At 45.5% G+C, this 21,212-nt stretch overlaps 4 protein-coding genes across 4 annotated transcripts; 1 reads left to right on the plus strand and 3 right to left on the minus strand.

Moving 5' to 3' along the window:
• Window positions 1-1,192: 1,192 nt before the first annotated feature.
• On the minus strand, window positions 1,193-5,246 carry AOL_s00043g763 (uncharacterized protein; the record flags this gene model as incomplete). The annotated part of the gene is made up of 4 exons (XM_011121249.1): window positions 1,193-4,102; window positions 4,177-4,709; window positions 4,776-4,978; window positions 5,044-5,246. 4 exons carry the CDS (start codon window positions 5,244-5,246, stop codon window positions 1,193-1,195), a joined length of 3,849 nt encoding a protein of 1,282 aa, XP_011119551.1.
• A 1,187-nt stretch (window positions 5,247-6,433) lies between these two features.
• On the minus strand, window positions 6,434-7,321 carry AOL_s00043g764 (uncharacterized protein; the record flags this gene model as incomplete). Its single annotated transcript, XM_011121250.1, has 1 exon — window positions 6,434-7,321. One exon carries the CDS (start codon window positions 7,319-7,321, stop codon window positions 6,434-6,436), a length of 888 nt encoding a protein of 295 aa, XP_011119552.1.
• Window positions 7,322-8,604: 1,283 nt separating this feature from the next.
• On the minus strand, window positions 8,605-10,530 carry AOL_s00043g765 (uncharacterized protein; the record flags this gene model as incomplete). Its single annotated transcript, XM_011121251.1, has 1 exon — window positions 8,605-10,530. The coding sequence occupies one exon, from the start codon at window positions 10,528-10,530 to the stop codon at window positions 8,605-8,607; it is 1,926 nt and encodes a 641-aa protein (XP_011119553.1).
• A 1,723-nt stretch (window positions 10,531-12,253) lies between these two features.
• Window positions 12,254-21,094, plus strand: AOL_s00043g766 (uncharacterized protein; the record flags this gene model as incomplete). The annotated part of the gene is made up of 5 exons (XM_011121252.1): window positions 12,254-15,019; window positions 15,074-15,871; window positions 15,928-16,356; window positions 16,413-19,942; window positions 20,020-21,094. 5 exons carry the CDS (start codon window positions 12,254-12,256, stop codon window positions 21,092-21,094), a joined length of 8,598 nt encoding a protein of 2,865 aa, XP_011119554.1.
• Between the last annotated feature and the right edge of the window lie 118 nt (window positions 21,095-21,212).

Below are 21,212 nucleotides of genomic sequence, written 5' to 3' on the forward strand. Positions count from 1 at the left end.
CTCTTTGATTTTTGGGAAGGCCATTCTCACTTTCGATGCATCGATGGCGTGAACGTTAACCCCGCCCGCCCTAGAGAATCCGTTCGCTAGTTAGAAGCAGGAGCAGGATTGGGTGTGTTTGGGCAGCCTTATGGCGAAGTTATTACTTCCCTGGTTGGGTCAAAGCTTGGAAAGCTGGGAGTGATGCAAGGTTTATGTATGCCTGCAGGTGATCCATGACGATTTTCGTACTAGATAGCTTAAAGTTGGTTAGCTGTGGTACCATGCTACAACAGGTACCGTACCAGTGTATGTATCATGGAAGCTAAAGGTGGGTCCTTTGGAAGCAGCCAAACTTCGGTGTTTGGGAATGTTTGAACGTTGATTCTTTATATAACATCGCATAACAGTTGGTAGATTATAAACCTTTTTCAGGAAATGGTTTAATTCCTACCTGATTAACGCACGTATAACGGTTACAAGTAATCAATATCAGCATTTGGAATATTAATATTAAATCTAATTACAACTCGCCGACTTAAAGCTTAAATATCGATATACCGCCGGGTCATTAGCCAGCTTTAATTCTTTGATTGATTGATGAATTCTTTTTTTTTTTCGTCCAAAGAAATTCTCAGGACTTCAATATCTGGAGGTTGTAGCAGTACAGTCATCATTTCACCTCGAGCTCAGGCAGATTAATTAATCCCTCCGGCTATTACATATTAAATACTTAGGCATGCATACTGGCGTCGACATTAGTCTTGTTCCAGGAATTTGAATGTCATCTGAGCAGATGCATCATATCCCGATATTCTCGAGATGTATAAGTATATTTTACAACGGTAAGTGCCTGGTCATTAAGAAGAGAATTAAATTGTAAAATTTAAACATACTTCAAGGTCGGAATGCTGCCCGTCGCATACGCATGCTAAAATCGAAACGGGCATAAGATATTCGACGATGTTCAACATGCATATGCCTCGAATTCAATTCCATTGCGCCTCATCGGATCCTCGCGAAAATTATGTCACTATCCGTAATATACATTACTAAGACTAACTAGGCTATAGGATTGTTGTATTTTTTCTACCAAGTGAGTTAACTTGAGTATACTTCTACTTTGATTAATTTATAAGAACTCAGTCAGGTAATTGTAACTCCTCAGACACTTTCTAGAATACTGAAATAGATCCGTTAACCGACAGATACTCTATCTACCGCTCGACTCGAATTTCCTAATGGTCTTCCTCGTAAACTTCAAGAGCCTCTTCTGGCCCACACCCCGTCTGTTTCCTTCTAGAAGTAGCTTCCCCACGAACCATTCTACTTTTCTCGGACTGGGAGCTTTCAATAGTTGAATTCCTCTTGCCTCTAACCCTTCCCGAGCTCTCTTGGCCCAAAAGATAGACTCCGGGTGGCCTCTACCTAAAGCCACGGAAGACACCTCTAGTACTCTTTCTCTCCATCCTATCGCCTGAGGGGCCTTTCCTAAAACTTGGAATCCCTCCGCAAGCCCTCCTAGGACTCTGACCGCTGGTAGTGACTCCTGAATACCTTGTATTTCTCTCATAGCAGGCATCGTTTTCCAAAAAAACCCTACCGATTCTTCCACCATCCCAACTTCTCTCATTGCTTCACCGACCAACCATATTGAATTCGCGATCTCAAGCCTCCACCACAAGCCTCTTGGAATCTTTAAGAATCCTGCAGCGGCGATAGGTATCAGCTTTACTGCTCTCTCTTTATCCACTCTGGCTAGTGCTCTTATTAGCAACCCGATAGCGTAGACTCCGAGTTGGCTCCAATCTCCAAAATCTGCTCGTATTGTTCGATAATGCTCCACTGCCCTTCTGAGTTCCATCTTACTTCTGCCCTGTCTTCTTTCCCTTTCAATTACTCCATCATCTACACAATCAGACACTATACCCGAGTTTTCAAAGCCCAGACTTACAAACCCGTCATATGCAAGGTTCCTCAGCTGTAGGCCGTATTTCCACCCGCCTTCGATTTCTTCCCAAATATAACTTTCCCCCAACAATTTGATTCCCTCCAATGTAAACCAGTGCTTAGTCCCGAATCTTTTCCCTAAGAACGGGAGAAAATATACAACAGCTTGTTCCGTTTTGTTCCACAGATCTGTCCAGTAGGTATCTGAGTTCTCTTTCATGTACGATATAATCGTCTTATATCGTTCTAGCACCCAGTTCCAGAGTTTATTTTCATACTGAACTTCAGCTTTAGTTGCATTAGGGTCTATGTCCGCCTTGACAAGATGTTTTGTGGCTTTGTAGATATGAGTTGGTAGACGTCTTTTGTCGTTTTCATCTAAGAACTTCTTGCCGTTGCTCTTCTTCGGGCGCTGCGGGGCCATTCCAAGTTCCCATTCTGCATCTTCAACTTTCTTTTGTAGCCAGTCCCGAAGGTGGATCCTGTAAATTTGCTCCATATCGTCGGATGCAAATTCAAGTTCATGGAGTTCTTTGTCTGCGAACTCCACTTTTAAGAACTTCTTGAACGGGACGTAGTCCTTCAACTTGGATAGCTGTTCAGTCGCCACCTCTGCTGCCAACGGTTTTTCTGTAGTAATGGTGGTGGCCTTTTGTTCGGTAGCTGCGGGTGACTTTTCTGACAGTGTAAGGTTATCGAACTTAGCCAGAACTTTATCACTTTTACCATCGCCCACCTTTTCTTCTGCTGTATCTTCTCCCCATTCATCCCCCTTTTCATCTTCTTCTCCCCATTCATCTTCCTTCTCTTCATTTTCACTCCATTCCTCTTCCTCTTCTTCGTCGTCCCATTTCTCCCCACCGTCTTTCTTATCCTCGGAGACTTTAAGACCTTCTAGGGCGTCAGCGAGCTCTTTGTCGTCATCCTTCTTCTCTTTCTCAGATACGCTAAGGCCTTTCAGTGCACTGACGATATCATCATAATCATCATTCCTAATTTCCTTCAATTTGATCTTAAAGTCGTCTGACACATCAAACACAAGTTTCTTCGAATCTCGCCTTACGAGAATTGTATGCTTGGGGCCGATCTTAATCTCTCGTTGGATTCTCATGATTGGCTGGTAGAAGTTAACCCTGCCAGAGACCCTCTGAAGAGTCTCTTGCAATCTTAGGTATTCACCATCAAGAGGCCATTGTGATGTCCCTGGATCTTGCCACGAATCTACTTCTTCTTCCTCTCCCCATTCCTCATCTTCATCTTCTTGTGGCTCTTGCTTCCAATGTGGCCTCGACGACGCCCAGTTATCTTGTGTCTCCTCCTCCTCTTCTGTCCATTCAGCGTCTTCGTCAACCTCCATTGGTTCAGGCTGGGTATAAGCCCTCTCGAATTGTCGATGCCTGGCTTCTTCCTCTCGAATTCTGGCCTGCTCAATGGATCTAAGCCTTTCTTGTTCTTGGGCATAAAACATGTGCTGCTCCAAGCGCTGGCTTTCAAGTCTTGCTTCTTCGGCCTTTCGTCGCATTGTAGTTTCTTCCTCCTCGAACCTTTGTCTAGATCGTTTACTCGGCTCATCCACCTTCGGTGGCATCCCACTAAGCAATCTCCCAGCTCTATCAGCCATTTCAGAGTATCCAAAACTCTTGCCCTCTTTTGATTTCTTCGAATCATCACGAGAGTAATCCAGAGTTGAGATCTCTGCAAATTCTTCTTTGACGAATGGTTCCTTCTTGGGGGTTCTTGCGCTCGAACGAGCGGGTGTCCTGAACCTAGCATCTGAAGGAGCTGGCAGAGGACCGCCAGGTGCGATACCAGGAGCGGCAATTTGAGGAGCTGGCGGAGCCGACTGCACCTGTGGTGGCGGGAATTGTTGATCTGCGGATGCGCCCGGTTGCATATACGGAGCTGATACCGGCGCACCAGGTGCGATAGAGCCTCCAGCAGCCATTGCTGGTTGACTTGACTTTTTGGACGACGAAAAACCCAAACGTGAGAAGATGCTTTTGGACTTGGTCTGTGGCACTCCCGGGGGTGGGGGTGGGGGTGGGGCAAATGGTTGCGCTCGCGCAGGTAAAGGTGCCGGCGGTGCATACTGTCCAGGAATTGGGCGTCTTGGGGGGGCAGGAGGGGGGGCAGGAGGAGGAGCAGGAGCAGAGTAAGAGTATCCTTCGCTGATCTGGGACAATATTTAGTACCATTGCCCGTATTCGAGATGTTATGGGGGGAAGAAAAACCAATGAATCGACTTACTGGTTGATATTGCAGAGGCGGGGCAGGAGGTCCTTGAAAGTAGCTAGAGCTCGAAGGAGGTGGAATATACCCGGTTGTGATAGAAGATGGAGATATTGTCGGTAAAGTTGGTCTTTGTAATCTATAATCAAGCGAATGGCTAAGATCTGTTTGTATTGGCCTACTGAGATCAGAATATGCAGACGACATTGATAAATCGTCTTCAAATCCCAAAGGCGGGTATATTGCACCAGGAGATATATCAGTTGAGTAACCTAGCGTCGTAGGAACAGTAACATTCGCACTTGACTGTGCAGTTGTCTGTTGTAGGAACAAATCGATAGCAAGGTGTGGCGGAGTGGTGTATTCCAGTCCTGTTTCTACAATCGGTGAGTGCAGACTACCAAGGGATCCGGGGGATGCATTGCTATGGACCATTGAAAGATGGTCATTATAATTTGGTGAAATTTCACGATTGCTGAATAAGATATCCGGCGGCGTCTGGCGGAGCCTGGGGCTCCCAGGGATGAGCCCGCCGGGACTGGGAGGCTCCACTATCCATGATTCATTAGCCTCGTCACCACTAGATCAAGATATTTTGCTAAATCAGGGAATCATACGGGGTTCCGAGTTTCCATATCGCCGCATTATCTCCTTAACCTCGGGAAGGTCGATTAAGGTGCCACTCGGGTGGTAGAATATTGTCTGGTTCTTCCCTGCTCTCCGGCGTTCCTTAACGATCTGGACAATGTAGTCTCTTTGCTTGCGCTTAAGATTCCTTTTAGAATTCCATAATTGAAGCACTTTCTTCAATTGATGCATTCTACAGTGTAGTTTTCATTAGCGCCATAACTTTAGTCAGAGAATCTGTACTGGACAAATACTCACTCCACCATGAACCCTCTCTCATGCCTCAGCGCATACAATATATCCTTCTCCTTGACCTTCGCATGCCGCTGTCGTAGCACAAAATCCTTGTGCGGCTCCCATTCTTCAATCTTGACGTATGCCCTCTTCTTGAGCGACTTATCCCCAACATACTGGCTGACCTCCAGCGATTTGTCCGACGTCGATTGCGGTGGTATCCACATTGTGGCGCGAGGTGTGTACGGTTAACGTTAGACACACATCCAATATGCAAGATTTCGAGGCTTTTTAAAAATGTGAACCCAGATTTAAACAATTTAATTCATTGCATAAGGTTAAAAAAAAAAGGAAGAACCCGGACTCCTGGTAACAGTTAGGGCTCCCGTGTACGCGAAAGATCTGTCGTCAATCCTTGGTTCCGATGAACTACGGTGCTTTTTTGTGTACGTAGAGGTTTTGGGACGGGTAGAAAGTACGTTTGATCGGAAGGAAGTCAACTTTTTGTACAGCAACTGCAGCAGGGCTACGCCATATTATTATCTGGCTCAGCTGCCACGAATCAAAAGAGAAATAGGAATTTCTGCGGTTTTGGGGGGGTTGTGCGGGGTCAATGCTGGCGTGAGTGAGGTTGGTTCATGTCACAAAACTGACAAGCTTCAGGAGCAACTGCTCGCACAGATGTTCGAGAGCCGGGTAAGCTGTGGCCGAAACAGATGTTAGGAGCAGAAACCGGCGAATGGCTGACCATGTTGATACCATTTTCTGCTGCAAAGGCTCCGTAAACTGTCGAATACAGATGCGGGGCCCTTTTCCGAGCTCGTTCGAGACGAGGTCGATAGTAGTTTAGTGGCTGTGGTAAAATGCTATTTTGGATCAACGCGAAAAGTACAACAGGTTAACTGGGAGTCTGAGGCGTGTATATGTGGCGCCCGGCCCAGCTTAATTAAGTTCAGGAAATTGTCGGTGGCTGTGCACAAGGCAGAGTCCGCAAAAGGGTTCGGAGTTAGAAAAGGCCTTGGGCAATTGAGGACTCATAAAGGGATAAATTCTGGTATATCTCGAGTTGTAAAGAATATTGGGAACTCAATTTATCTGAGCTGTACATGTATATACTAGTACACGTATACTCTATATAAGCAGCCAAATATTAATATATTGCAAATGGGATACTACGAAAAAGAAACGGCTTGCTTACTGAGGTACGTATACTTCAGCTCGAAAAATTACGTGGAGGTGGTCTAAAAGCTATAATATAGGACACCGCCTCTGGGCATATGAGATCAATTAAGGAGATGCTATCGGACATAGTGAATTTACTTTGATACACACTTAACAAGGGTATAAGTTGATGTCGTGTAAGTTTCGAATCTGGTGGCCTTTCAAGTAGATTCTTCCAATTAGTCATATCGATCTAATCATGCTGTAAAGCGGCCTTATTAGCCTTCTCCATTTCAGCTACAAAGTCCTCCCAATGTTCAGAATACCGGCTATAATCTCCTTCACCCTTGCCAGGATCACAGGTAGTCACATAAACCTCGCCGATCCCTTTCTTGACTAACATCTGAACCAATTCCCCTTGTTTCCTACTGCCCCCATCAAAACTGTGGATTAAGACAGTCTGCCTGTCAATCTTCGTACCGGCACTCATCTGTTTATCCGAAGAAGTAAACAATGTATCTGGGAATATCATCGTCTTGAACGATGCTTCATACGATACAACATTATCCGCATAGTCGTAAAGAGCTTTCGGGACAATCTTCCCTGGATTTGTCACAAGATAGCCCTGTAATCCCATTTCCTGAAATGCTCGCTTTGTATGCGCATGTAATGTCCTCAGATATCCCAGATTTATCTTCCCTTCCCCAAGCTCACCAGGCGCTTCATCAACAAATATTCCGTCAACATGGATATCCAAGTCTGGATATGCTGCCCAAGCAGCATATCTTTCTACTTCGGATATCACTTGCGTTAAATCCCTGGTGCCATATGTGGTATGCACATATCCTATCAATGTTACATTTTTGTAAACATTAAGTTTAGCAATCGCGTCTGTGTATTCTGCGTCTGGAAACTTTTCGGGACCAGGGCCGGAGTTGGGGTTTATGACGAAGGTGAAATGTTGAGCGGGATGTTTAGAGACCGCTGTGAAGACGCGATCCCAACAGCCGGGATCTGGGTAGATGTAAAGAGGGAAGAGAATAGAGGTTCCATTACTGTTAGAGGGCTTGGTTGGCTTTAGTTTGCGGCGGCCAGCGCAGCAAGTGAATGGAGTTGCAAGTCTTTGCAGAATGCTGCTCATGTCGATTTTGCAGAAAGAATGTAGAGGTATAGAGGTAATTTACGGAGATAGGATGTGTACAACTTGATTGATAAAGACTTATGAGAAACCGGTTGCTTACACACTATAACCCGTTTCACTAGGTCCGTCGAGGGATTCTGGATATATATATATAATCCAATTTACTTATTGTCGGGGTTCTAGCGTCTTAAGATCGATTTCATAGCGTACGTAGAGAATATCTACCTGGGGAAGAATTTCGAACGATAAAGAGATATTATAGCAATTTAACAAGACCCCGCACGCGGTGAGAACCGACTATGGCATGCAACTACGTTATCGTGCCTTTCCGCAACTGTTCCTTTTCAAACTAGATCAGGAACAATTTTCAAGATGGGCCGAGTGTACCTTGACGTCGGCACTACGAACCGTTGGGGGAAATTCGTGTTGGAAAATGGCCGCAAACGGATACATGAGATATTTGTATGTTCGCATGTTTCGTTTGTGGAAACACAGTGCTGTAAGCACTATCACAGGAATGCGGGGTGTTAGTAGCATGACTAAACATCAATTGAAGGGTTAGCTAAGTATTTTTGAGGCAGAGAGTGGGATTTTGGTGCCTGTGTGCTGGCATGTGTAACAAATTCGAACGTTTGAAGCATGTGGCTGGCTGGCTCATGGGATTTGGATTTGGATCCATGGATAGCTAGGTCTCAGTGTAATATGTTCCGCGTATACGGACGCGGGAAACTTAGATTTACAACGAGCAAAGCTCTGTGATGTATATAAATTCGGAATAGTGGCATATTCACCAGTGTATTCTAGTCGAATACTTGGACTTGTTTTTTAAAAACCTTTCGTCATGAACCGAGGATATCCAGGCAGCTTTATTTTATAGACGCACCTTTAAATAAATTATATAGATACAGCTGAACATATTGTTCCATTACGAGTCGAACACATGATTCAATTTTGACAGCTATAGATAAAACTAATATAATAAGTCGGACGTCATAATATAAACTCTCAAATCTGGCATTGCAATTGGTAAGACTGTTATAGAAAAGATCGATGATAATTTGTTTAGTGATATTTGGAGATGCTCCTCTAGGATTGATGTTTTGAACTCTCGAAGTTTAACTACTTCGATGATTTGGGATATATTGACTGATGCCGGGTCCGCGCAATTATGGCTGTTGTGAAGACGGGGGGTGCTGCGGAGAAATCCATGACTGATCTACCCTAATGGCAACCGGCCAACGGACATATCGCGCTAACGCTAGCATGCTCGGGTAAGTTCGGAGCTAATGTGCATTCTGAACTTGCGACTTTGGTTGGAGGTTCCCTCCAAAGCCCCACTTTTCGGCAAATGGTGACTTGAGGTTACTAGAGGTATTGAAAGGTGGGTTCGAAGGAAGTTGTTGGCCTTGGTCATTTTTGAACGGAGTATTCCAACTGAAGCTCCCATTTCTGCTGCCTTGACTGCTTTCATTCTCCTCGTCTTCTTCCTCTTCCTCCAACAGGTTACCTAGATGGGGAACTGCAACACTAGCCTTCCTCATTACATTCTTATATTTGCTATCGTCAATAGTCATGACGCTTAATCTCCTGATGAAGTTTCCAAAGTCTGCGGAGCTTCTAGCAGAACCAGTATCTGTGGCAGCTTCGCCATCTTCGTCTTCTTCTTCGACAGTTTCCATAATCTGTCTAACGGCATCTGGGTCTACTTGTGCCATCATTGAGAGACGACGGAGACGCTCATAGCCTTGAGGGTTGTCAACGGCCCATTGGTATACATCACGGCACATGTCCTGGAGACCAAATTCAGCATACCAGCCGAGTTCCGAAGATGCCTTACTGACATCAGCAGTGACAGTACCCAAATCTCCTGTACGGGCATCGCTAAGAACGAATGGGATGTCATTTCCGCAAACATTCGAAAAAGCTTTGAGAATATCAAGTACAGAGTGTCCTGTACCCGTTCCCAAATTGTAGCACCGGTAGTTGGTGCGTTGAACAGAGAAGCTAGTGCCACGAATGCTACTTTTGCTACTGACGCTAGCCTTGGAGAGTCTCCTGGCAAATGTTGGACTGATCGGTGATGTGAGGTCATCTTCTGGTGGCGGTGGTGCGGCATCCTTCGCCGCTTTGATGGGAGTCAGCTTTCGAAGAGCTGCTAAGTGACCGCGGGCAAGATCCAAGACGTGAATGTAGTCACGGACACCAGTTCCGTCAGGGGTGTCATAGTTTGAGCCATAGACGTAAACTTTGCTACGGCGGCGCTGGAAGGCTTGCATTACCACTGGGATGATATTGTTGGGTGTCCCTCGTGGATCTTCTCCGATGAGACCACTGGGATGAGATCCAGTTGGGTTGAAGTAACGAAGAGCAATGACTTGCATCTCTGGGTCTGAGACGCTAGTGTCGTTCAGAATCTCTTCGTCCATCCATTTTGAGCGGCCATAAGGGTTGGTGAGGAGGCCACCACCTGAGCCTCCACCACCGACTTGGACTGAGTCCTCACGAATATTTGTTTCCTTGCCTTTACCATAGACGACAGCGCTGCTGGAGAATACGATATTCTTGACATTATACTGTTTCATCAACTCAAGAAGGTTAATCAGTCCACCAACGTTTGTTCGGTAATAATTAAGAGGTTGCGAGACGGACTCTCCAACGGACTTCAAGGCCGCAAAGTGAATAACATCATTAACCTTGATCTTGGTAGGTCTTTCGGCTGGAAGCTGAGATTGAGTCGAAGAGGCACTGAACTCTTGACACTTGAAATGCTGCTTAACGGCGAGTGCGCCAATATCTTTCGGGACAGACTTGACGATCTTCTTTTCCTTCTTGAGAATTTTCTCCTCTGCGAACTTAATCAATGGTTTCCGCTCGGTGGCTGCGGGCTCGTCGGTTTTCCACGTCTCAAAGACTCCTTGCATGGCTTCTCTGTCGGTGATGTCGACTTCATGAAAGAATAGGGGGGGAACCTCCCCAGGGGATCGTCCTCTTTTGGTGAAGTCTTGTTGAACAATCCAATGGACTCTGACTAAAGATTCCCAATGACTATTGGATAGGTTGTCTATGACAACGACTGCATAGCCAGCAACGAGGAGCTCTAATACAGTATGGGAACCAATATACCCAGAACCCCCCGTAACTAAAATGATATTGAAGCCTAAAGCCTTTTGGCGGGCCTGGTTGATGGCTTCTTCTTCGCGGCTAGGCATTTTGGAAAGGAGTATAACCTTCAAAATAATGGTGTCCTAGAAGTACTAGAGATTTGATGTTTTAAGAAGGCAATTGAAGATACTCGAGTATGATGTCGAAAAGAAAGTGTTAAAAGTTAACATAGGCCTTCTATCCTATGTTTTATATCCTCGTATTCTGATCTGCGGATCAAGAACTCTCGATAGCTTTAAGTTATCCCTATTCAAAGCCAACATCAAGAGGCTGGACCTCTAGGCCCGGGCTTAGAAGCCTAACATCTTTGAATCTGTAGGCTCTTCTATGACCGGATAATTTTGTTCGAAAGCCAAAGGCGTATAATGATGCTATCGAACTGTTGAGCTCAATTGATCATGATTGTGTTAGACAGTTACTTGATCCGGCGATCGGAGTGGAGGGTGGATATACTGCTTTCGGGCTCTAGAAACACAACCATAGAAAGAAGTCTTTGAGGTCAGGCAGAATGTTGGATACGAAAAGATAATGCTAGGGATTTCCAACCAGTTAGAATGCTCGATCGAAGCTGCCAATGTTATCGAGAGAGCCAACCACATGGGGCCATTGATGTGGATCAAGTTCTGGCGTGGAAGCAACCTAGAACGGGGCATGCAGTAAAAATTGCAGTCTTCGCAGAATATAAAGCTTCATGCGAAGGTTCCAACAGTTCTCAAGTGATATTCGAAGTGCCGCATTAAAAACATCCGATTAAAGCTTAGTTCAATCGGAACTCGGGGTTTATAACGTTTGTAAACCGAGGGTGCTTTCGGACGAAGCTATGTTGTATTTTATGTGTTGGTCCCGAACTATTCCTGATCTGGCTATTTTGGACAACCCAACCGGGTTCTGAGGTTGCACAGACGCCATCGGGCTGCCTGCGGTCGTCCGTTATGTCTGCGCATATCCCGTTCTAGACTTCAATTCTTCTCTTTCTAGTATGCACTCGCTAGCTTTGCCTGTATCGACTCGCAGATTCCAACAGAATCATCGGCCGGAAAAGTCTCGTTTTTACGAAAGTTCGTCTTCAACAACCGTAACTGTGTTGAAGATCGTGATGCGTACGTGATGCAGAGTACCAACGCGAGGGGCTCGAGGGCTCGAGAGCCGATTTGCACCTAAATCGAGATGATCTGATCACATACTCGCGATAATTCTTATTCCATGAGCGCCTAGGCTTTTGGATATGGTACTATATTCTACCCAGAAAGGCAGTTTGTTCCACGTGCTAACTCATTCAACTCCGCAGTAAAGGCTAAAAATGTCTCTATTCAAACCCTAGAAATCAACGATCTTGTAGCCTCATTTCTCGGATGGGGATTTTGTCATAGTGATGCCTGACTAAAATAGCGCTTGAGGGCTCCTGTGCCTGGCTAGTGGGGTGCCGGGCTGCGAACGGCGTGTTTGGGCTCGCGGGGACTGGAATGCAAAGTCATTCATTCCAATACCTCTGACGAGACAAGCTCGTGATAGAATCTTAGGGAGCCCGTGACGCCGCGATTTTCGTCTCCTTTGTGTTTGCGATGATCTTTCAAGACTATGAGATTCATTTTTCCAATCAGAAAAAAGGTACGACGGAGCTTTGCAGAGCTATTAATTTTTATCCATATCGTGGAGGGGTTACCCAAGGAGTCTTTATAATTCTCATCGCTAAATTTTTTTTCTATGGTCCTATTTACAGGCAGAGGACTACACACCAAAACAATTCCGTCCGTATAGGGCGCCGTCAAGATGGTTCTCATCTACAGCAACTCCTTAGTTCCCAAAGATCTTCGGTTTGCGCACTGGTATCAATATGCAGCATTTTACGGCTCGCTAGGAATGATGGGGGTTCCACTCCTCATCTGGTTCATTAGGGTTATCATCTACAAGTTTCGAGCATGGAGATCACGACCACCGAAAGCTCCCGCGTCATTTTCGGCGAAAACTTATCTCGCAGGCCGGCGGATGCAATCAACGGCGAGAGAACGAAAACCATTCCCAGATGAAATCGAGACTTTTGGAATGTACTTGGGGAGGGGTGTTGATGACTTATATGGGAAGGGATTCGAGATGTTGGTATTGGACGAGCAGTCTGTGGCGACATTGCAAAGACCTAGGCTTTCGAGTATACCCGAAGAGGGCACACCAGAAAAGAAATCAGTCAAGGTCGTTTTGTGTCATGTGCGCAAGCCATTCTTTGACGACAAAACGACACCGGAGCAAAAGCTTGGAGCAGTGGTTGATGCGGTTCATCGTCTATCTGGGGCTCCTAATGCATACGGACTTTTGCTTCCAGCCGATATAATACCAAAGCCGATGCTCAACGAATTGCTATATCATTGCGGATTCCTTGGTATTCCGATATTCCTCCAGAGTTTACCGCCATTCACAGATATATTCGGTTTAGATATGACGCAGATGGGGGGTGTAATATTCGAAAATGCTTGTATTCATGCAAACGGCGAACGAAGAGACTTCTTTCAATCAGATCACCTTCGATACGGCATAGGACGATGCGCACGGCAGAGGGAAACGAGGCCCGAATTTTTCGTTGGGTTCCACGATACATGGGAAATTCGGCCTCAACCAGCAATTGTCCGGAGGGCTGTAAAGATCGCAAAGTTCTTTGGTGCGGCGTTGCAGGTTGCGTCGTCAAGAAGTTTATCACAAATTGAGGAGTGTTTCCCTGTGGAAATGTGTCTCGCCGGCTTTGATTGGTTGAAGAGAGACGACGTCAGCGTGCTCCATAAGGACTGGGTGGAAGAGAGGAAAGCAATTTGCTGTGATGACCAAGGGCAATATGAAATTAGTAGACTGGATGTTGAGGGGCTGCGAGACGTTATACCCGGAATCGAGCAGTATTTCCAACTTTTCAATATCCGAGAAGAAGGAGACCAGTCTTTTTTTTACCCTGACCTAGACCCGATAAACCCGACAAATTATAGCCTTGAGGCACCTCGGCGGTTGAACTTTTGGACAATGTCGAGTTTGAACGACCCCTTGTGCCCATTGGGGTGCTATGACCTCGGTGAAGAGGTTTTGCAAGACCATTTCGATGCAATTCAGAAGAGCCAGGAACATCTCCGGGATATCAATATGTTGCACCTCCTTGGGGAAACACAAATCCACTCCCTCTCGAAGGCCTACCGAAGGCTTCGATCTTACTATGTCGAACAAACAGATCCGATTCTCCAAAACGAGTATGCAAGTCGTGGCAGGGTAGTCCAACCCTTAATTGATGGCCTAGCAACAGGAAGGATATTCGTTTTTCATGGTCTCGACACTGGATTTGCGACACCTGACAATAACGCTCGCCTTTGGGCTGTCAGCAAAGTTATTCATCATCACGGGGAAGACGATAAACTCCATGTTTTCGTTTCACAGAAAGCCCCCGATCTACTGGGAACTGTATTACATACCTACCTCGCTGTAGCTGGGGTTCCAAGAGAAGAGCGATTTTACTATGAAATCGACCTTGCGCGATCTATCAAACCTGATCTTCCATTGAGCATTCTCCCGCCGAGGGTTCTATCAGAGATAAACAATGCCACATATGCCGAACAACTTACGCTTCTTTCTCAGATACAAGTCTCAAATAGTTCGCGAACCCCAATAATCGAGCTTGTGGAGGATAGATGTAGGGAGCTACTGATCAAAGATACAACGAAGCTAGCATGGAAGGAAATACACGCGAAGAATCTCTTGAATGGAACCATGAGCGCCTATGATGTCTTGAACTACCGCCTGACTTGGTATAAACGGCAGGGTGCGAGAGTGCTTCCACATATAGGGCGACTAGATCGATTATTCCAGATAGTGGATAGTGTGATTCTTGACGCTCTATATACGATTGACCGAGAAACCATCAATGTAATCACGAAAGTACTCCTAGCAGCGTTTGATAAATCCGATGATCGGTTCATGAGAGTTGACGTCCTGTCAGATCTTTTCGCATTAATGGTCTTCTCCGCATTTCGAAAGTATGGATTCGAGGACGTATACCTGGAAGCGACCGACAGATGTCCATTATTTCATCAACAAAAGGATCAAGCTGGTGTTTTTGCTGAGCTCTGGGTTTTGGGATCTCAATGCGAGCTATATTTTGATATCACACCTAGACAGTTGGGAGAAGTTATATATGACAGGTATCGGAGTTACTTGCGCGCCAACCCCCCTCCGGACGACGCCTGGAACGGAAAGGACCTCTTCACGGCTTATACGAAAGTTGAATACATTGCGGAACCGGAAACAAGAACAGAAGCCATCGCAGCGCCTAAACAAGAGAGCAGCGAGACAATGGAAGGGATCAAGAAATATGGTTATCTTTCCATATTCTGTTTACCCGGTATCATCGACATTCTGCTCCTGACATTCCTGGGGCGAGGCCTTTACTTAACCGGGTTTATGCACGACGTTGAGACTTTAATGGCTTCTTTTGCTTTATTGACATCGCTTTTGATGTGCGCTGGCGTTACGGGTTGGGTTGGTAGTGGTGGTGGTTTCTACTTGTTTAATGTAAGGTTGATATATACCCACTGCACCCGTACTACCTGCTAACATTTCTTTTAGTTCGCTTTCGATTCTATGAACCATTTTTTTATTTCTCGCATGGTCGGCGGGTTTATGCTTTCTTGCACAGTCAGCGTCTGTTGCTTCATCGCCTTTGGCCTCCAATACGGCTGGTACGGTGCCGCGATTTTTCTTGCATATTTCAATTTCCTCTCACCATATCTCAACCTAATCGGTATTCTCGCCACAACCCATCGAGATGGCGCGCCACTGCCATCTGGTAGAAAAGTACTGGCGAAGAGTATGTTCGTCTTAGTCCTATCACCGATTATCACAACATTTTACAATGGCCATGATGTGGTTATATATCTGCCAATCTGTTATACCTTTTTATTCGTCCTATTCTATAACTATAGAAAACTTTGTATTACTTGGGCTACCTGGTTGGATAGTATCGTCATGATTGATGATAACAAGATCCTGGAATGGTGGGCAGAAGAATACGCTGGTGGGAATAAACTGGCAATCCCCAAGGATGACGAAGGAGCTCGATCTGCGTTGCTCGATAAAGCTCGTGCATTGCTTTTAAAGAGGGTGCGCACGGCTGATCTAAGACGCCATGGAGTTTTTACGAGATTCTTCCCGATCAAAGAAACGCCGTTCGTAAAGAAGTTGGTGTTGGGGTATCGTGAATCAGTATGGCTGCTCAAGAAGGATGCATATGGAGCGGATATTCCAGAGCCATATACACCGACTTGGCATGTTCAATTGAAGGTGTCATTGAACACGCAGAGATTGTTCGTCAGAGGGTTGAAGGAGCATAGTCCCTTTCAAATGTGGAGGTATTCGAAGTATGATGTGAGTATATTTTCTCCTATATCTTGGTTGGGGGGCAGATGAGCTAATGAAACTAGATTGCTCAAAACGTCACAGTTTTTGTTATTGCTTTACTCGATCGTTGGGTCGAAATTGCAATGAGCGCCAACGGATACGTTATCAGTTTATATATCGAGTTCAGAGCAAGATACGGTATCGCTTTTGGCCTTCTCTACTTCTTATCCGGCGCTATCGCACTCGACAGCCACATCCAAGGCTGCTGGGGTCTTATGGCAGAAAAATCCAAAAAGAAGTTGAAAAATAAAGAGGCAATGGATAAAGCTCTTAGTGGGGATATCGCTCGAAAAAGGGCAATGTACTACAAAGCGTTGTGGGAATTATTCCTCTACCTGGCGTTTTTGTTTGGTGTCTACACGATGGCTATATGGTTATTTGTGTATGATACCAACCAGACAGTATTGTACTTTGGATACTGTTATGGGTATACCGGGGTTCTGATTATGCAGGTAAGTTGGAGCGTTTTTTATACGTAGAGGATAAAATTGCTAATTCGAGACTCTAGTTCAATCGCGTGTTCACAAGGAGTATTCGACAATACGACTGGGGCATAATGATTGCCGCCTGTATCGGCTTCTTCACCGGTTGTCTTATGCATTCCATACCCGCGCTGCACATGTTCCGCTTCAACGATACCATTGCTCTCGCCACCGCCTCGACCTTAGGTGTAGCATTTAGCTATGCTCTAACGGACTTCTCCCCCCAACCAAAGGAGGAAGAAACTGGCGACACAGAAAACGTAGAAAAGACCAATTGGAAACTCTACTCCCAAAAGTACCTCGGCCTCGTCCCAGGCGAGACCTGCGTAAAGCCTAAAACTATCGACCTCTTCATCGACGAATACCAGCATATTCGGTACTACCCCGGTAGCGCGCTTTCGGATCGAATCGAACGGATCCTGACAACTCGGAAACCAAGCACTGAGCTCTCAAAGGCACTCCCCGCTTTATCTTCTTACCAAACAGCAGCTTACACGCGGTGGAGAAATGGGTCTACGGTGTTATACTTAACCACGGCTAGTGGTATGAGGAGATTAGGTTCACCGTATTCCATAGCCGTGGGTATAATGCGTGATCTCCATCTCGACGTTTATGCATTTGTTCCTGGTGTGACCCCCGCGTTCGTTCAGGGTGATCAAGTGGATATAGTGGCGCATATCTTAGCCGAAGGTCTTCTTCACGAAACCTGCGAGGCAATGTTTTCACTGACTCATGCTGACGCAGCATTGGCCGAAACATGTCTATCCGATCAAGAGAACTCGTTATTATCCTACCGGATGAGAATACAACTGGAATTTAGCGACTACAGAAGCTTGACAAGAATCTGCGAAAGAACTAATGTTGAGTTACTAAAGCATTTGAGTTATAACCAACCTGTTAACCAGAATTGGGTAACACTCCCTGAAGACGTTCGGGAGATGATTCTTGCGCAAGTTGAGAATAGGGTATTCTTACCGACACCAGATGTGGTAAATTGGGTGGGAACGATAAATCGCGAACCGTGGAGGCTATTCGTCGACAGGATGACGCTACGAGTAAAACAATGCCTCGAAATCTATGGCATGGCGAATAAAAACGTTAGTAGAACAGGTGGCACACGCCCCATATCTTACGTCTCTCGAGCAGCATTCGCATTACCTGATCTGCCACCAACAGATGGGTTGGAACTCATGCAAATGACGGATCCTCCCAGATTTGGCTTTTTAGTCAAATGCAGGAGTCTATGGATGTCATTTTATTGGTTTTTATTCGCACTAATAAAGTATATAGCCATCACTTCTTCGGCTGGGTATGACCTTGGAAGGGAGTTATGGTATGCTTTACGGCATAAGTGGTATCGAAAGCCATTGTTGTTTATAATACTCTTCTGTTGGAGAGTGTGTCGTCAGGTTCGAGAGTCAGCCATTACAATATTCCTACTACACCATCGACCTGTTATCACAAAGCTTCTAAAAGTAGCGAAGGACGGGGTTCCGAGGGTATTGACGACAAAAACGATTACAGTCGATGATCCACAGACTCCAATGACAGGGTTCTTAAGTCGTGAAGGAGGGACGTTGAAGTGTGAGTTCTTCACCGGCGTTTTAACAGCCCGCGGTGATGATAAGTCGTGGAGGGGAATGGCGGAGTACGATGGTACACAACGACTTCGATCTCTGAACGCTGGTGCGCTTGATCGACCGATTCAGACAACATATGACTATGACCCTGGAGAAAAGCATAGTCGCCATCCGATTTTTAAGACCGTTATCAAAGATAATCGGATCGATAAGATATTTTACGATGCACAAGGACGGCAAAGCCACGGAAGTATTTTTGCCGGTGGGAGGGAATGGTATTTTGAGTATCTTTACGCTATTGCTCCACCTACCAGTAGGGAGATTCTGAAGGCTAGGTATACGAGTTTGGATCCGGATTACCCTGCCATATACTCCGTTTACTGGTGTATTGTCCCATTGCATGAAGACGGGAATATTAAGAAATGGAAACCATACGAGAAGATTACACGACTTGTGTATTCATATCGATCAAGATCTTGGGATACGACGTGGACTTATGCACATCAACGGCATCCGACGTTATCGACCGTATACCTTGAAAACGACGAGATTAAGTTTCAAGACCAACCCGCTCCGGAAGCATTACAAGATCTTTATGGGTTCTTTAAGAAGCCACAGAGGTTGGGGTTTGAGAATGAGGATTTATTGTTCTTTCATCCGCCGAGCAAGATTGGATCGTTATTTGCTAGACAGTTGGGACATGAGAAACCTTCTTGGGTTTCAAAGTTTTCGTTTTCAAAGCAGAAGGTTGTTTATGGACCTGTCCATACTTCAAAGCTGAGGACGATATTATGGCAACAGTGGTCTTCTGCGGGAAATCTAGATGGTGTATCAGCTTGTTATATCGACGAGTTAATACTCCGTGAAGAACCCCTTCTAAAAGAATATTGGAAACTCCGAGATCGAGGACATTTCCGAAAAGCGAACCATTTCATTCGAAGTAACATTAACACGATCGCTGCCACAATCGAAGTAACGGACGACGTTTCTCAGAACACCTGGTTGAGCATCAAAGTCGGAGATTTACTCACCATGGGAGGAGCAAAGGATGCCACGCATATAACCCTCAAACCAGAGGAATGTTACCAAGATACGTTCGATAGGTTATCAGTTACTTTCCTAGACACGGGGTGTTGGCCGGATGCTCCGGGTGGTGTCAGTAATTGTCGTCGTGATTTGGTGAATGGACATACGACGATTCGAAATCATGTTCTTACTGAATCGGCGAATGATTATGGAGTTCCGCGGTATCAAATCGAACGGAATGTTAATTCGATGCAGGTGATCCCGCTTTGGGGGCTTGATGGGAAATTGCCAAATCATGGGTTGTTCGATAATCTGTTGGATACACAAGTTGAGAACCGGATTCGGGCTACAAACGTCAAAAGAGATGTTGTGGGTAAATTTATACCACTACTCAGAACACTTATTAGGGGGGCAAGACAGAACCGGTATTCGAATGAAGATTTGATTACATATTCAAATGTGTTTTTGAACATCAACAGATACTTTGAAGAGAAGGATTATAACAAATCATGGCGAGCAAAAGAGACTCTAATAGCCTGGAGAGAAGCATGGCAGAAAGAATACGATGATCCGAATATGGTCAATCCATCCTCGTACTTTGAACTCGAACAACCCAGTCTAACAGATTTCGACAACGCCCTCGAATTATTTATTTGTTATTTCTTCGTTTACCATTGTAAAATCCCCGATGTTGTGCCAACAGTATTTCAGAGTACTCATCACGGAGTGGGATCTTTATACGGTATGATTTTGAAATTGAGAAGAGGGGTTACGTGGGGTATTTGGGATCATGCTATCATGTGGAGGGAGAGTTGTTTGAATATTTCGACGGCACAGTGTTTACTCGCTATACCGGTGCAGAATATGCTGTTGAGTGTGATGAAATTGGCGGCGAATTTGGCGTATTTCCATGCTGATGTGCTGTTGCCTTGTACCAGTGTTTATAATCCGTAAGTTTTCCTCATCTCTCTTTCCTTCTATTATCGACTTCTCTTATATATATGCGGAATACTAAATCAGATTACAGGGACTGGGAAGCAGATCTAGGAACCGACTCCGGCCGTCGACAATCGAGAAAGGAGTTTAGACGAAAAATTGACCCTGTAACAAACGGTATAGGAAACATGGGATCATTCCAACCAGTGACGGAATGCATCTCCGAAGAACCAACGGTAGTGATGTTATCCAACGTCCAATTCATCAAAGACATCAAAAACGCCGTTCAAGCAGCAGATGTAATCATCAACACCTACGGCTTTCGAAACTACCATTTGACAGTCTACGGCGCCATGGACCGAACACCCGCGTATACCGTCGAAACGCAGAAGATTATTACCACTAGAGGTCTAACGGGACTTGTCAAACTAGGAGGGTTTGGAAGTCCCAAGACGGTGTTGAAGGAGGCTTGGTTATTCATGAACTCTAGTTTATCGGAAGGTTTACCGTTAGCCATCGGTGAAGCCGCGTTAAGTGGGATTCCGATCGTTGCCACTGAAGTCGGAGCTACAGCACAGGTTCTCACAGACCCCGATGACCCGGATATCAGATATGGAGAAGTCGTACCGCCTAATGATCCCGTAGCCTTAGCTAGAGCCCAATTGAGTATTCTGGCAATGTTGGGACCGTGGGCAAAGTACACTGATGACGCGGTAGCCCCACCACCTCTACCAGAAACATTTACACCAGACGACAGAGAATGGATCACAAAACGAATGTACGATAAAGCCGAGGATCGTCGAAAACTAGGACTTCGACTTCGTGATGTCGTTCTTAGAAGTTTTCACGGTGATAGGTATTTGAGGGAACACGAACAGATGTATTGGACGCAGAGTTTTAGGAGTAAACAACGGAAAGATCCGGCGTTGACGGGGTTGATGGTTAGGCAGAACAGAATGGGGAGGACAAGGAGTATGAGGGTTGATGAGACGGCGGAGTTTTATAGTCTTTGGGAGAAAGAGGAGAGGTGGCAGGATTTTGAGGAGAAGGAGGATGTATGGGGGAAGATCACAGGGTTTGTGGGGGGGAAGAAGAAGAACGGAGGGGATGGAGGGGGTGGAGGGGAGGAGGATGATATGAGTTTGTTGGACGGGGAGGAAGTCTAATCATTTTTTATTTATTTACCCTTATTGATCTTTACCAATTTTGTTTATGCGGGTTCGGTGTTTCGGGGTTACTATTGCTAGTATTCGAGTATTCATATGCATGAGGCTTTAAATTAAT

This window comes from Orbilia oligospora, assembly GCF_000225545.1.
Source record: "Orbilia oligospora ATCC 24927 unplaced genomic scaffold scaffold00043, whole genome shotgun sequence".
Classification (NCBI taxonomy): domain Eukaryota; kingdom Fungi; phylum Ascomycota; class Orbiliomycetes; order Orbiliales; family Orbiliaceae; genus Orbilia; species Orbilia oligospora.